The following is an 11,754-nucleotide window of genomic DNA, read 5'->3' as shown; positions in this document are numbered from 1 at the left end:
GCCGGTTCGTCCACGACTTGTGCCGCTCGCAGAGTTTCTCTCTCTCTCTCTCTCTCTCTCTCTCTCTCTCTCTCGCTCTATATATATATATATGTATATATATATACACATATATATATACACATATATACACATATATATATATATACCATCTGGCGGCGACCATAACATTATCTGACGAACGGCTGTTACCATATTATCTCTCCAGATGTTTGTTCGGCCGTTTGAATTCTGTTGTTTGTGTTTTGCCGTTTTTTTCCTTGATTTTTCGCTTTTTTTTTTCTGTAAAACGATGGCCTGAATAGGGCTGATACAACTTAGACGATATCTACGGCCGTAGTTGTATGGATATCCTGTTATAACTTTGTTCAATGCAGTAACCAGTTGCTGAGGTTTTCCTTTTAGCATCGCTCTCGCCTTACGCGTACGGATCAGACAGAGCCAGGTAATGAACTGCTCAGCGTATGCATTAACATGTTTCAGACAAATTTTACGCTTCTGCATCGAGGGAGATTTATCGAGGTTTTCGATTTTTCCCGGGGACTCGAACGTTTTTATACGCGTGCTGCTTTATAACAGGCTCTTTGTTGCCAATTAGTATTCTGCAGTTTGTCCTTCTTACTTCACTGTCGAGAAAATACTTAAAGACACTTGCCTAGGTAGAAGATCGTGATCGTTGATCAATCTTCCCCGTGTGTTCCTAAGCAGAGGGATTGACGACGCGGCCTGCTACCAAATGGCGTGTATCTTGCGCAGCGGACTAGCAAATCACTGCGCCGTGGTCATATTGTCGTTACCGCAATTGAACACTGCCTATGTAATACTCGAATCTGTAATGTCTGATGAGCTCGGATAAAACAGAGTGATACGATATTTGATTGTATACGGCAATCAATACTATTATTAGATATGGCCACATTCAAAAATCTTCCATATAACACTTCCCGATTGTTTCTACTGGCCGCGCGTGTGACTAATGAACATCCAGCGTCCCTGTTCATGATTCAACGAATACTAATAGATTTGAAGATATACCGAAGCGTACATTACGCGGAAATATTTATCTTAGTATATATACACACACACACATATCCCGGACGTTTGTTTGAACAAAAAAATCGTACTTCCTTTTTTTGTTTCGAATCCTTTCCTGTTGTAGATACACCGCTACCTGGTTAGAATATCGGTACATTGTCAGTGTTTGGATCGGCGATAGCCTGAACACATATTACGCCTCATTTATCATGTTATTATTTTTCTTAGCAATAATGGTACTTTTATTATTTTGCAAATTGTAAGAACCACAACCATGATTATTATATTAACATGATCTATCGACATATTCCGTGGCCGTCTAGAATATGAGAGTAAACGGTCTTGATCGTTTCGTAGATATGGACATGCGCTATAATCATACAGCCAATACGAGCAGTTTTTGAGCACAAAACGGTTTCTCCATTAGGCACGAGCTTCAGGCTGAAAATCATTGTTTTAGTAATACGATCTACGGTTAGATAAAACGTAGTGATTGTTTTGCCGATGGTAGGTATCCAGGCCTTAACGAAGCATAATCCTTGATGTAGATCAAGGGTCATAAAAGCCATTATTTCACTATAGAGTCATGTGGTGCTTTAGCTTGTAAATGTAATCGATACATTTATCTACGAAGCTGAATACGAAGATCGTAATTAGGTGCATTATTTAAGAAGATCGTTTCAAATGGACCCTTTTGATTTGTTACCCTTGTTCGGGCGACTTGATCACTAACTACCTTTGTATCACCATCGATCGGAATGGTCGTTATGTAGCTTCATAGCCGCGCGTCGGAAGCACGTATGGGTAGATAGATCAAATTGATTTCTCTACTGCGACGTACTTCATCACTTGGCGCCTCTATTCCGACGTTTCGAAGTCCGTTTGTGTATCTATCTGCCTTTCAACGTTGATATCGTAGTGCCTTTTATGCCGCTTATGCAAGCTTCTGTGGCCCGCCCGTTTTCACAGCGCTGTGCGGGAGCGCGTTTAGCAATAGCCACTCCGGACGATCGTCGATGCACACAACAAAATAATGAAGCGACTGCACTATGGGCCGAGAAACATGTGCGATTCTTTCCTTCGGCTCGTACTACCCATTTCTAATCCTTTGCTTGTTTTTGTTTCGATAGACCCGAGTCCTGCTCGACAGGAGCGTTTGCTTTCATCGAGAAAAAAGAAGAACACATAGAAACAAAACGACAGCGGCGGTAGACGAGATCCCTCTGTTCTGTCTTCTCGTTCTCCTTCACTTTATTCCCGTTTGTATATGTCATGTAGTAATATGCGTGCGTACGTGCGTGCGTGCGTGCGTGCATATCTTCTTCCAGATGACACCCCTTTTAGTGGAATGGCGTTGCACCGCCGGTGGAATAGCAGCCGCTGGCATAGTTGTTTAGCGGCTAAACAGATTATAACTAAGACGGGAACGCTAATTCTGGCGAAAAATAGAAAAACAAAAAAACGCTAACTGACGTAACGAAGAGATATAGAGATGAGGAGAGTAAAGCACGGCAAGGGGTCTGGGGGTCGGAGAGGATAAGGGAAAAATGTATACTTTTGCTGCCGTTGCCGTGGCTTCTTCTGACTAAGAACAGGCGATATAGGATCTGTACGACCTCACGCTCGTGACAATAACACGATAGTAGGTGTTCGTTAACAGTGCGACCATCGGACGAAGGCGGTCTGGTTCTGTCGCATGGCTAAGTGAGAACCGAAGCCTCAGCTAACTATAGCAGCTGAAAAAGTCCAAAGTTTCACGGTCAGCTTCTACTTGCGTATTTGGAGCAGTCTTACGAATGTTACTTCCGTCTACACACAACGCTAATTCACTATTGATAAACGGTGAAGATGAGGGCCACTTCATTTATAGCACCGTTATTGCTAGCGTTGTCGTCTATCTTCCTGCCCAGTTTTCGTTTTTAATGGTGTTTTTTTCAGGTGGAACAAAATGGGCGAGACAAGAGTTTGGGAACCAAAAAGGTGGGAGGTCGATGAAGACCAATCTGAGTGATTGTCTGACCGGAGTGAGTGAGGACGAAGTGGGGGTAGACAAATGCGGGCCAGAACGGGGGTGTCTGAACGAATAAGCATTTAGTGATTACCATTGTCCCGCTTCCGCAACGTGAGGGCACGTTTGCTTATGTTCGCATCTGTTAAAAGGACTTTTGTAATCAAAGGTATGTTCTGGTGCTAATTTCTCGCAACGTTGCCTTTCATGCGCCTGCCGGCAACGCCGTTAACGTTTGCATTTAACGTAGCAATATATCTTCGATTTGTGCGTGCTAAGTGCAAATTTACTGCTGTAAAATGAGCTTTATAATGAGCTATAACTGCATATGGATGCGAGGAAGACAATTGAGGTTTTTCGTATATGTGCAAGGCTTCTTATCGCTCAAATGTTTTCTATCTGGATCTTCGTTACGTGAACATGTTCACCGCTGCTTGATGCTTACACGAAGTAGACGTTCCCGGTGATGAGCAGCGTCCGCTTAGCGTAAGACGTTCAGACGGACCGTCAACTTGCGCTATTATCTACTGCACCGATTTCCCACATCTACTTTACGTCTAAACGTTTCGTTCTTAGTATTCCATGGTAACATGGAAATAATTTTATGTCGGCTGTGTCTGTTTATTTTGCTCCAGAACTGCGAACATGCTACGGTCTGGCTTCTGATGTCAATAATTTAGCTTCTTGCCCGCGGAACCGACCGAGTCTATTTCTTTGATTACCTAAAAAAAAGTAAAATAATCACCTACAGGCCGAGTTTGTCTAATTTATTTCATAGACCGAAATGGAAAGACTCCTTTTCGCTGGCTAAAGTTACGCGTTTATAAAAGGGAGAAAAACATATTCATACTCAGTCGAAAGGGTACCAGCCTAACATGGTCTGATCGAAGGAACCTATACGAAGAGACGCAATAAACAGAGACCTCCTTCGCAAGTTACATTTAGAGAAGTGTACTGACATAACAGCATTGGGAGGCCCACTGGCCTCCTTCGAGTATAATTATGAGCGCTTGGTAGCAACACTGAAGTTGGCGATACGGGTTCGATTAAGCATCTACCAGCCAGTTAACCAAATAAGACGGAAATCTTACCATCGCACTTGAAAAAAAAAGAACACACTTGGTAAAACCGACAGAAGGTAATAGTATCAATAGGAGCAGTAGCAAACGAAACAAGCGACCATCGCTGAAGCGTTACCGTTTACATTCCATATAATATCCACGTAATAATGCTACGTCTCCATTCACGTACATGCACAATCGTGCAGATTGAACGTACGACCCACTCGTATAAATCGAAAGCGACCATTCGAAGCGAGACGAGAAAAAACCTATTAGCTACAATGCTCCCTCAACGCGAGCGTAGATTGCCATCTCTTCTATTGCTAACTGTATTGCACAACTCATGGCGATACCGATGATGAATCATCGGTATCGCCACCGTGTGATGTGACAAGTTGAGCAAGACGCCTACAGGTGGGGTCGGCTCACCGTATGAACACTTGGTTGAACGAGCGTAGCTCAGAACAATGCAGAAAAGCTAATGAGGCAACAATGTACAACACTCTTATATTCGCTCTGAAATCTTTACTTCGGTAGCTACCAAAGTGTGAGATAGCCCTGCAATCGTTGTCATCATCTAGGCACGACAGGCGACAACTAGGCGCGACAACCACCGCCCTAAGGACCAGTGGCGACATTAGAGGTTGCTGCACGGCATTTAGCAGGTAAACGCTTTGAAGACAGAATGCAATGACGTGAGTGTAGACGACGGGTACTCGCCTTTCTGAGTGGGGATGTATGAAGTTAGAGGCAATCGCTTAAAATCTCCGAATGGCCTCTGCAAAAGATATGCGCCCGTCCATTCTGTGAAGTTGACCGGCCAACTTCACTGCACCGGGTGTACTCCTCCGCAAATGCCGGCGTTAGAGAAATACAAGTTAGTAGACAATGGAAATACATGGATATGGTGCTGACGTTTTCGTAGTAGATGCGCTGGATCGGAGCTTACCCATTTCAGGAAGCTAGTTTCCGAGCGGTTCCGGTGTCATTCTGGACATTGCCACGCTTTCCTGCTGCAGCGCAACCCGTTGTCTTTTGCTTACCCTCTACTATTATCTGCCATGGGTGAAAGGTACCGAAGCAACACGGAACGAACGAATATGCACGCCAGTGAGAAAAATACTGGAGACGAAATGGTACCAACGAATAGTCTGCGGTTCATTCGTTAGCCGTCGCTTGTCTGAACGGGTCCTAGAAGCAGCAACGACAACCATACCTCTGTCTGGCTAAATTCTGATCACTCAAATGCTACGTAAAGTTACCTGAAACTATATCAATGACGTTGCATAAATGACCCTTGCTTGAAAATGTAATTTTTCTTTAAGCTATAGGGTGTTTACGCTAGGCACATAATCAACAGAATCAACAAATATTAAATCGATACTTCCAAAGAGTATCTTATTGTAGCATATAGGCCACTTCGTGGCGTTTCCAGGCAAAATAAACGTCGTACTGAGAAAGCGCTTTACCCGAAATGATAATTTGTCGTCTAGTCTGTTCTTCGCAAAATGATCTGCAACGGGAGGTCTGCGCACCTGAGTGCTTGCATCGAAGTTGAGCAGAAAGAAAGCCAGGCTGAAATTGATCGAATATTGTAATATTAGTTCGCCAACCCTCAGTAACTGCAGCGTGAGAACCATTGTCAACTTACATGCTACCACTGGCGTCTTCTCCCACGAGTGAAATTGTCGAAGAGTTGAATAACAAGTTATCTTTTGGATCGTGCGTCTTTCCGTTGGCCGCTGCTCTTTTGCTGACCGGACATAGGATTATCGTGGTCAAACGTTACGCGGGTAGTTCCTACAGTGTAACTGGTAGCTCGCGTCGATGACACAATAGACATAATTTCATTCAAATGATCTTGTTTTTCGTTTCGTTGAAGTTTCGTCGTAATAAAATTTTTCATCGTTGTTGACATTGTCATCATTTGCGAGTAAATCAACGTTTGTCATATTGGAAACCTTGAATTACGAAAACTGGAGTAGTATTACTTTCAATAAACGTGTTCGTCTTTGGCTACAAGTTACTTATTCGGTAAAATGTTTTCTACATACAAATCGATTCCGCATTATGCGCATAAAGACAGAAAGATAACACTGCTATCCATAATAGGTATTTGTGAATAGATATTCCAGTCTACCGGCTTTCTAAATCGTATTACAAACAAAAAAAAACACACACACACACACACACACACATTTTTGCTCGGCGGACGTACGCCGGGCAGTATAAGCTGGTGATGCTAAGAAATTGCCAGCGCCACGATATCGTGTCCAAGTATCAGTAAAGAAAGGTTTTTAGCTTTTCTTTTATGTCTTTTCAATAACATTTCGTTCGAGATTTGAAAATCATTACTCGGAATTTTAACAGGGTCATCTCTAAAACGATTCTTTTATTACTGCTTTTAACGTTATAGTGTGGATACACGCCGCTTCATCAAGCGGTAATGGATGGCCATGTGGAGGTGTTACGGCTTCTTGCGAAACATGGAGGGGCACTGAACATGCAGGAGCGTTTGTCTGGAAACACAGCTCTACACGAAGCTGCCTGGAGAGGTTTCAGTAAAAGTGTTGAAGTAAGTCTTCAAAACAAATAGGCTAAATACTAAATTAGCTCAAAATAAATATATGCAACTCATACTGGTCTAGCAACGTTTTTCTACGATCAACACAGAACGATTTCGTCTTGGCTAACCACATATACATATTCATAACGTACTTTTTGTTGTGGAAGAAATACATAGAATATCGTAATGTATACGCGTCGCGGCTTACATATGCAAGGCTGTCTGACGTCTATTGGTAACAGAAAGGCTCCGTTCGAAAGAGAAGTATCGGGAACGTTAGAAATTACCTGCCATATTCAACGGATTTACAACTGCTTAAAAAGCGAACAAATTGTCAGATATGCCCATTCCGTCTAGGCATCCTCTTCTGTTAGTGCGAGCGAACATTACAAGTATTATCAACATTTGTTTATGATACACACGCACACGGACCGTCAACAAACATGCAGGTAGAAACACTCCCATTGGATGTGTACGCATTTAAATAACAAAGAGAAACATGATTTCAGCATAGGCAGCGAGAACGTTTTGGCTCAGAGTTTCTCAACATTGCTTTGTGAAGAATTTATGTCGCGCGCACTCACGCATGCGTTTGTCTGCGGGTCGCGATGTCAATAGAGGTCGACTGTTGGCCAGTATGAACTCCAGCGGTGTCCCTCACGGCGGCAACGTGTGAATGTTTGTAATGCGAAGTGTAGAATGAGTGATGTATCACAGTGGCGGCGGCGACGACGACGGGAAAACACGGGACTGCGTCCAATGACAGCTGTGGAGCGACCTCAGTTTTAGCTCCTGGCGAGATGTGGTAAAGATTTGGATCGTCGACACTACTTCCAGTCCGACCCGTTCCATCCAGGTTTATTCTCCGCATCTTTTTCCGGCTCCCTTTCTCTAGTTCTATATGACTTCACACAACGCAACCTTGATTCACTTATCAGTAGCAAGTGCAATGGCGACAGCGTCATAATTACAACAATGACCGCTCTGCGATGTGCTGGCGCTGTTTTCTTTGACCAGGTGACTAAGTGGCCGGTTTTTGCAAGCTGTTCAATGACCACTCTTGGCCTGTGTCCTGCATGGTCGGAATGACATTCTTCTTCTTCTCGCGTCGGTCAGTCGATGAGTCCTAACTAGCTGTTGTCTTCAGTCCTGCTGTTCTTAGTTGCCGTCAGCAAATGCGCTGGTGACTGCTAAGCCATATCTGGTGAAAGCCGGTAGATCGCTTTCATCAGTACGTTAGAGGATGTTGCAGAACGTTTCGGAGCCATTGACGATGAACGGCGTGTACAGTTCTTTTACGCTATTCATTATCGATCCGACTGCAACAGCAGTTGCAGTAGCAAGCGCTACAGCGTTTCAGACAAATTGGCCACTATCAGTATCGTCCCTATTATCACCGTTAGCACAATTATCAGCAGCTCCATATTGTTCTTGGAACAGCGCTCTGTTTACACTAACGGTATCGGCGTTTGAACATTGATTGCTTAAACAATATCTAATTAAAATCGCGTGTCCAGCGACGTTACTGCACGTGCGAAAAGAGAGCTATGCATCTATACAAATTAAAGACGAATAAATAGATAGTTATAATGTTTATTGTTAACGGCTATCGCTTAGTCACTTATTGCCATTGTAAGCATTGTATGTATCGTAATTTCGAAAAGTTCGCCATAAGGGAAACGGAACGAAGGCGCCACCAACGAGTACAATGATTATTAGTATGTCGTCTGCTGCAATTATAGGGAAGAGGGGCGGCAAGAGCAGCGGTGCAGATTGACGAAAGCACCGGTGACTACAAAAGAAATGACGATGATGATGCTAGGGAAAGAAAAACTGCAAATGGACAAATGTTTCGGACGTCGTAATTGAGGCCATTCGAAAAGATCGCGCGTAGCTCATCCCTGCCTAGACGATTTCCGCAATTCCGCAAGAGAAAAGTAGCAGAAAAACGGCGTAATTTAGTAGAGTGGACTTGCAACAGGAATTAAATATGTTCGATTTACTTAAATCTGATGGAGTCGATCGTCTTTATCAAGCTCTAAATTTGTTCAAAACTCAAGCATTCATTGGGCTGCACATACAGCTGGTCTATTCGTTCGTTACTGTTCCCAGATTGTGTCATAAGGTATGTTTCTCCATAGATTTTTTGCTCGAGACACATTGAGCTAATATCTGCGTTTATAATGATTTTTTGCTCTCCTTAGGTGCTAGCGAAAGCTCACGCAAATCTCTATGTCAAAAATAAGTCAGGATTTACAGCGTTACATCTCGCGGCACAGAACGGCCATAATCAGAGCAGTCGTGTCCTGCTCATGGAAGGCTGTGGACCAGACGTCAAAAACAATGTGAGTATAAGTGCGATACACTCCTGTAATATTGATTACGTTAAAATTATAGTTTCAAAAAAAGGAGAAGAGGATAACACACAACGAAAGTGTTGTTATAGCAGAAGATGGCTCATATTTAACATATGGCCAGCTCTCAATGATTAGAGGACAGCGACCTAAGGAATTGCACAAAAAACGGGTAGTCGTCTGATTTACAGTTTATGAAGATATTTACGATTCTCATTTATAATGATTTGGGTTATATGTGGGCCTTGCATAGATATAGAATACTTGCATAGATGCAGCTCTGCTGAGTAAGCGTAGATGACGTTGGTGAAAGCTGTCATCTGCTGTTGCTGTTGGCGTCCTAATCTTTACGTCAACGGAACGTCATTCGTTCGCTCACTCACTGTTAATTGTCATCCGCGTCCGGACAGCCTTATTCTTTGCTGCACCCTATATCTCTTCCTCATTTTACTGTATCTATATAGTAGTAAGATACGATAACTTCAGTGAGATCTTAATTTTTCCTGCCATTTTGGTCATCACTAGTGTTGAGAGGGGGGTCGCAACTGTTGAAAGTGGTTGTGTAGCGGCAGCAGCAACTTTTGTTCGTCGCGATTGATCATCCGAAGCAGTGTCCATTATGGTCATTGTTTTTGAGGACTCCACGCCATCACTGGCACTTTGACGCTCTGGCTTCTTTTTCATCGCCTGCCTGCCTGCCTACCCATAATACTTGTCGTGATTAGGTCAGCTCATTATCATCTCTGTCTTCGTCAAAGCTCGTCGAAATCAGCAGCATCACCAACAACGAGATTATCTCTGCCGTCATCGCCGTTTGGGGCCGTTTTGTTGGCCGACACAGGCCTCGACGCAGTATCCGTTGTTTCGCCAGACCTGTTTTTAGGGGATCTGGATTTATGTAAAATGAACGGTCGTTCATTGTTATTATGCTGGACAGAAGAATGTTATGGACGCAGAAAGCTCTTGATATCGAACTGTTGTCGGTGGTGTTGTTAAATACTAATATTTAAGCAATAAACTATTCGAAAATAAAATGGCTAAATCGCAACTTAAATTGATTAATTATGCCATTGCTGTTGTCGTCTCTTTCAAGAATTAAAAATACCATAAAAACATCCTGTCCACGTTTGAGGTGCGACCTGCCTTACGGAAGCCAGCGTGTACATATGTTTGCCTGTATTGCAAACTTAATTGGCATAAGCCTGAGATATCTGCACATTTTGTCAGCTCGTTGAACTGACCTATAAGTCTTGGCAATAGTTGAAACTTGTTAGGGTAGAGGTGGCTTGCCATAAAACTTCGTACTTTAAAAAGCGCATTTGTCTGTCGATATCTGACAATGGAGAACCAGCTCTTGAAGTTGGCGTTTAGCTCATGAGCAACATCCCCACGAACCGGTCTCATGTGCAGCGGCAGTGTCGACATGCGATGCCTTTTGTAAAGATTGTTGCCGGAGCGTCCAAGCGACCTGTTACCGTCCTGCGAGACTTTTTTTGTTTGTTCCAACAAGTTTTGGATGTTTTTTGACAAGTGATAATTAGCTTGATTCATGTATAATACGTACTAACATCGCGAGAGATCCGATGAGACATTGTTCTTCTGAGACCCTCTAGCTTTTTTTTTGCATAGCGTTGCTATCTCTATGTTCGTGTTCCGCCAGGTTTGGGTTTGAACGCATTCGCATTGACGCTGTTTGGTTCAGGAGTAGTGCTAACTTCAGGATCAGATGCTGTTCTTCGTCCCACCGTTCTTCGATGAAACGGAACACATCCGGAAAGACAGAAAAGTTGAGCTGAGCTAACCAGTTGGCCGTAGTTGAGGTAGCAGCAATAGCAGCACTATCAACGATAGCAACTGAGAAACAAGCTGTCGCTCAGGGCTGAAAGCACAACATAAATCGAGGGCTACGAACAAAATGGGAGACAGATAACTACGATTCGGTGTAAACGTTACATTGTCACAGCCACCGCTATTATGACGCTTGCGTTACGTCACGCATTGGCGACTCGAGTCATTGCGGCCGAGTATTGTTACGAGACACGGAAATTCGGGACCGATCGAAGGTGTACTTCCAAGCCGCAACAGCAATAATGAATAATAAAGTAATCGATGGTAACTTTTAGTAAGAAGTGAGTGCGATAAAAATGTGATTTGGATAGGACAAATTTACTGTTCCGAGGAAACAAACGGCAGACTTCCACTTTGAAATACGCGTAAAGTACTGCTTAAAGAGGTGACTTCATATATTTTGTTGTTATTACCGAATGTTAGTATTACAAATAAGCTGTCGAACAGCGTTGACGAGAGTGGCGCTAGATACGGTAACCGGACACTGTCAATCAAAATACTTTGTCTGTACATTTTGATTCGTCCAATCCAACGAGCCAATAGTTTTTTGAAGTGTCAAAATGTGTCGAAGAGCTTCCTACAGTTCGTGTAGCACACGCATCAGGAAGCAGCCCGGAGTTGGAAGGGGGGCCCGGCTTATGAATATGACACTTGCAGGGTAAATACCAACCAACAGCTCAGGTAGATCACACTATTAGTATGGGCCAAATTCAGAAGGAAAAACATCTTTAGCGCGAATAAGTTGCGTCTGTCAAATACTTCACAGTTGTCAGATTGTCTACACCCTTTTCTCTATATAATGAACAGTGGTCTCTATTTTTTGTAGCGGTTCTATTCGCACAAAATTCAGGATCCTCGTTGTACTGGTGATTGGTAAGAAAG

General features: G+C 43.2%; 2 protein-coding genes across 12 annotated transcripts in view; one reads left to right on the top strand and one right to left on the bottom strand.

The window, feature by feature from the left end:
- LOC111248369 (uncharacterized) overlaps positions 1–11,754 on the top strand; it is a 38,212-nt gene that overhangs the window by 15,537 nt on the left and 10,921 nt on the right. For 2 of the 3 annotated variants that reach the window (XM_022800577.2, XM_022800579.2), the window contains 2 exons: positions 6,521–6,679; positions 8,875–9,015. In XM_022800577.2, coding sequence (XP_022656312.1) covers positions 6,521–6,679; positions 8,875–9,015 — 300 coding nt within the window. The remainder of the gene's footprint in view (positions 1–6,520; positions 6,680–8,874; positions 9,016–11,754) is intronic. The other variant, XM_022800578.2, reaches the window with a different exon arrangement.
- The window catches only part of LOC111248372 (uncharacterized), a 74,377-nt gene that overhangs the window by 56,076 nt on the left and 6,547 nt on the right, over positions 1–11,754 (bottom strand). For 5 of the 9 annotated variants that reach the window (XR_015323355.1, XR_015323357.1, XR_015323354.1 and 2 more), the window contains exon 1: positions 7,255–8,880. Coding sequence is in view for 5 of the 9 variants with exons in the window: in XM_086983086.1 (XP_086839212.1) it covers positions 7,255–7,258 (4 nt within the window). In the remaining 4 variants the exon portion in view is untranslated. Of the gene's footprint in view, positions 1–5,053; positions 5,680–7,254; positions 8,881–11,754 lie in introns of those variants that run through there. The other 4 variants (XM_086983084.1, XM_086983083.1, XM_086983082.1 and 1 more) reach the window with 4 other exon arrangements.

The sequence above is a fragment of the Varroa destructor genome, unplaced genomic scaffold (assembly GCF_002443255.2).
Source record: "Varroa destructor unplaced genomic scaffold, Vdes_3.0 BEIS01000003.1, whole genome shotgun sequence".
Classification (NCBI taxonomy): Eukaryota; Metazoa; Arthropoda; class Arachnida; order Mesostigmata; family Varroidae; genus Varroa; species Varroa destructor.
The sequence above is the reverse complement of the archived record's forward strand: the minus strand, read 5'-3'. Positions and strand labels throughout refer to the sequence as shown.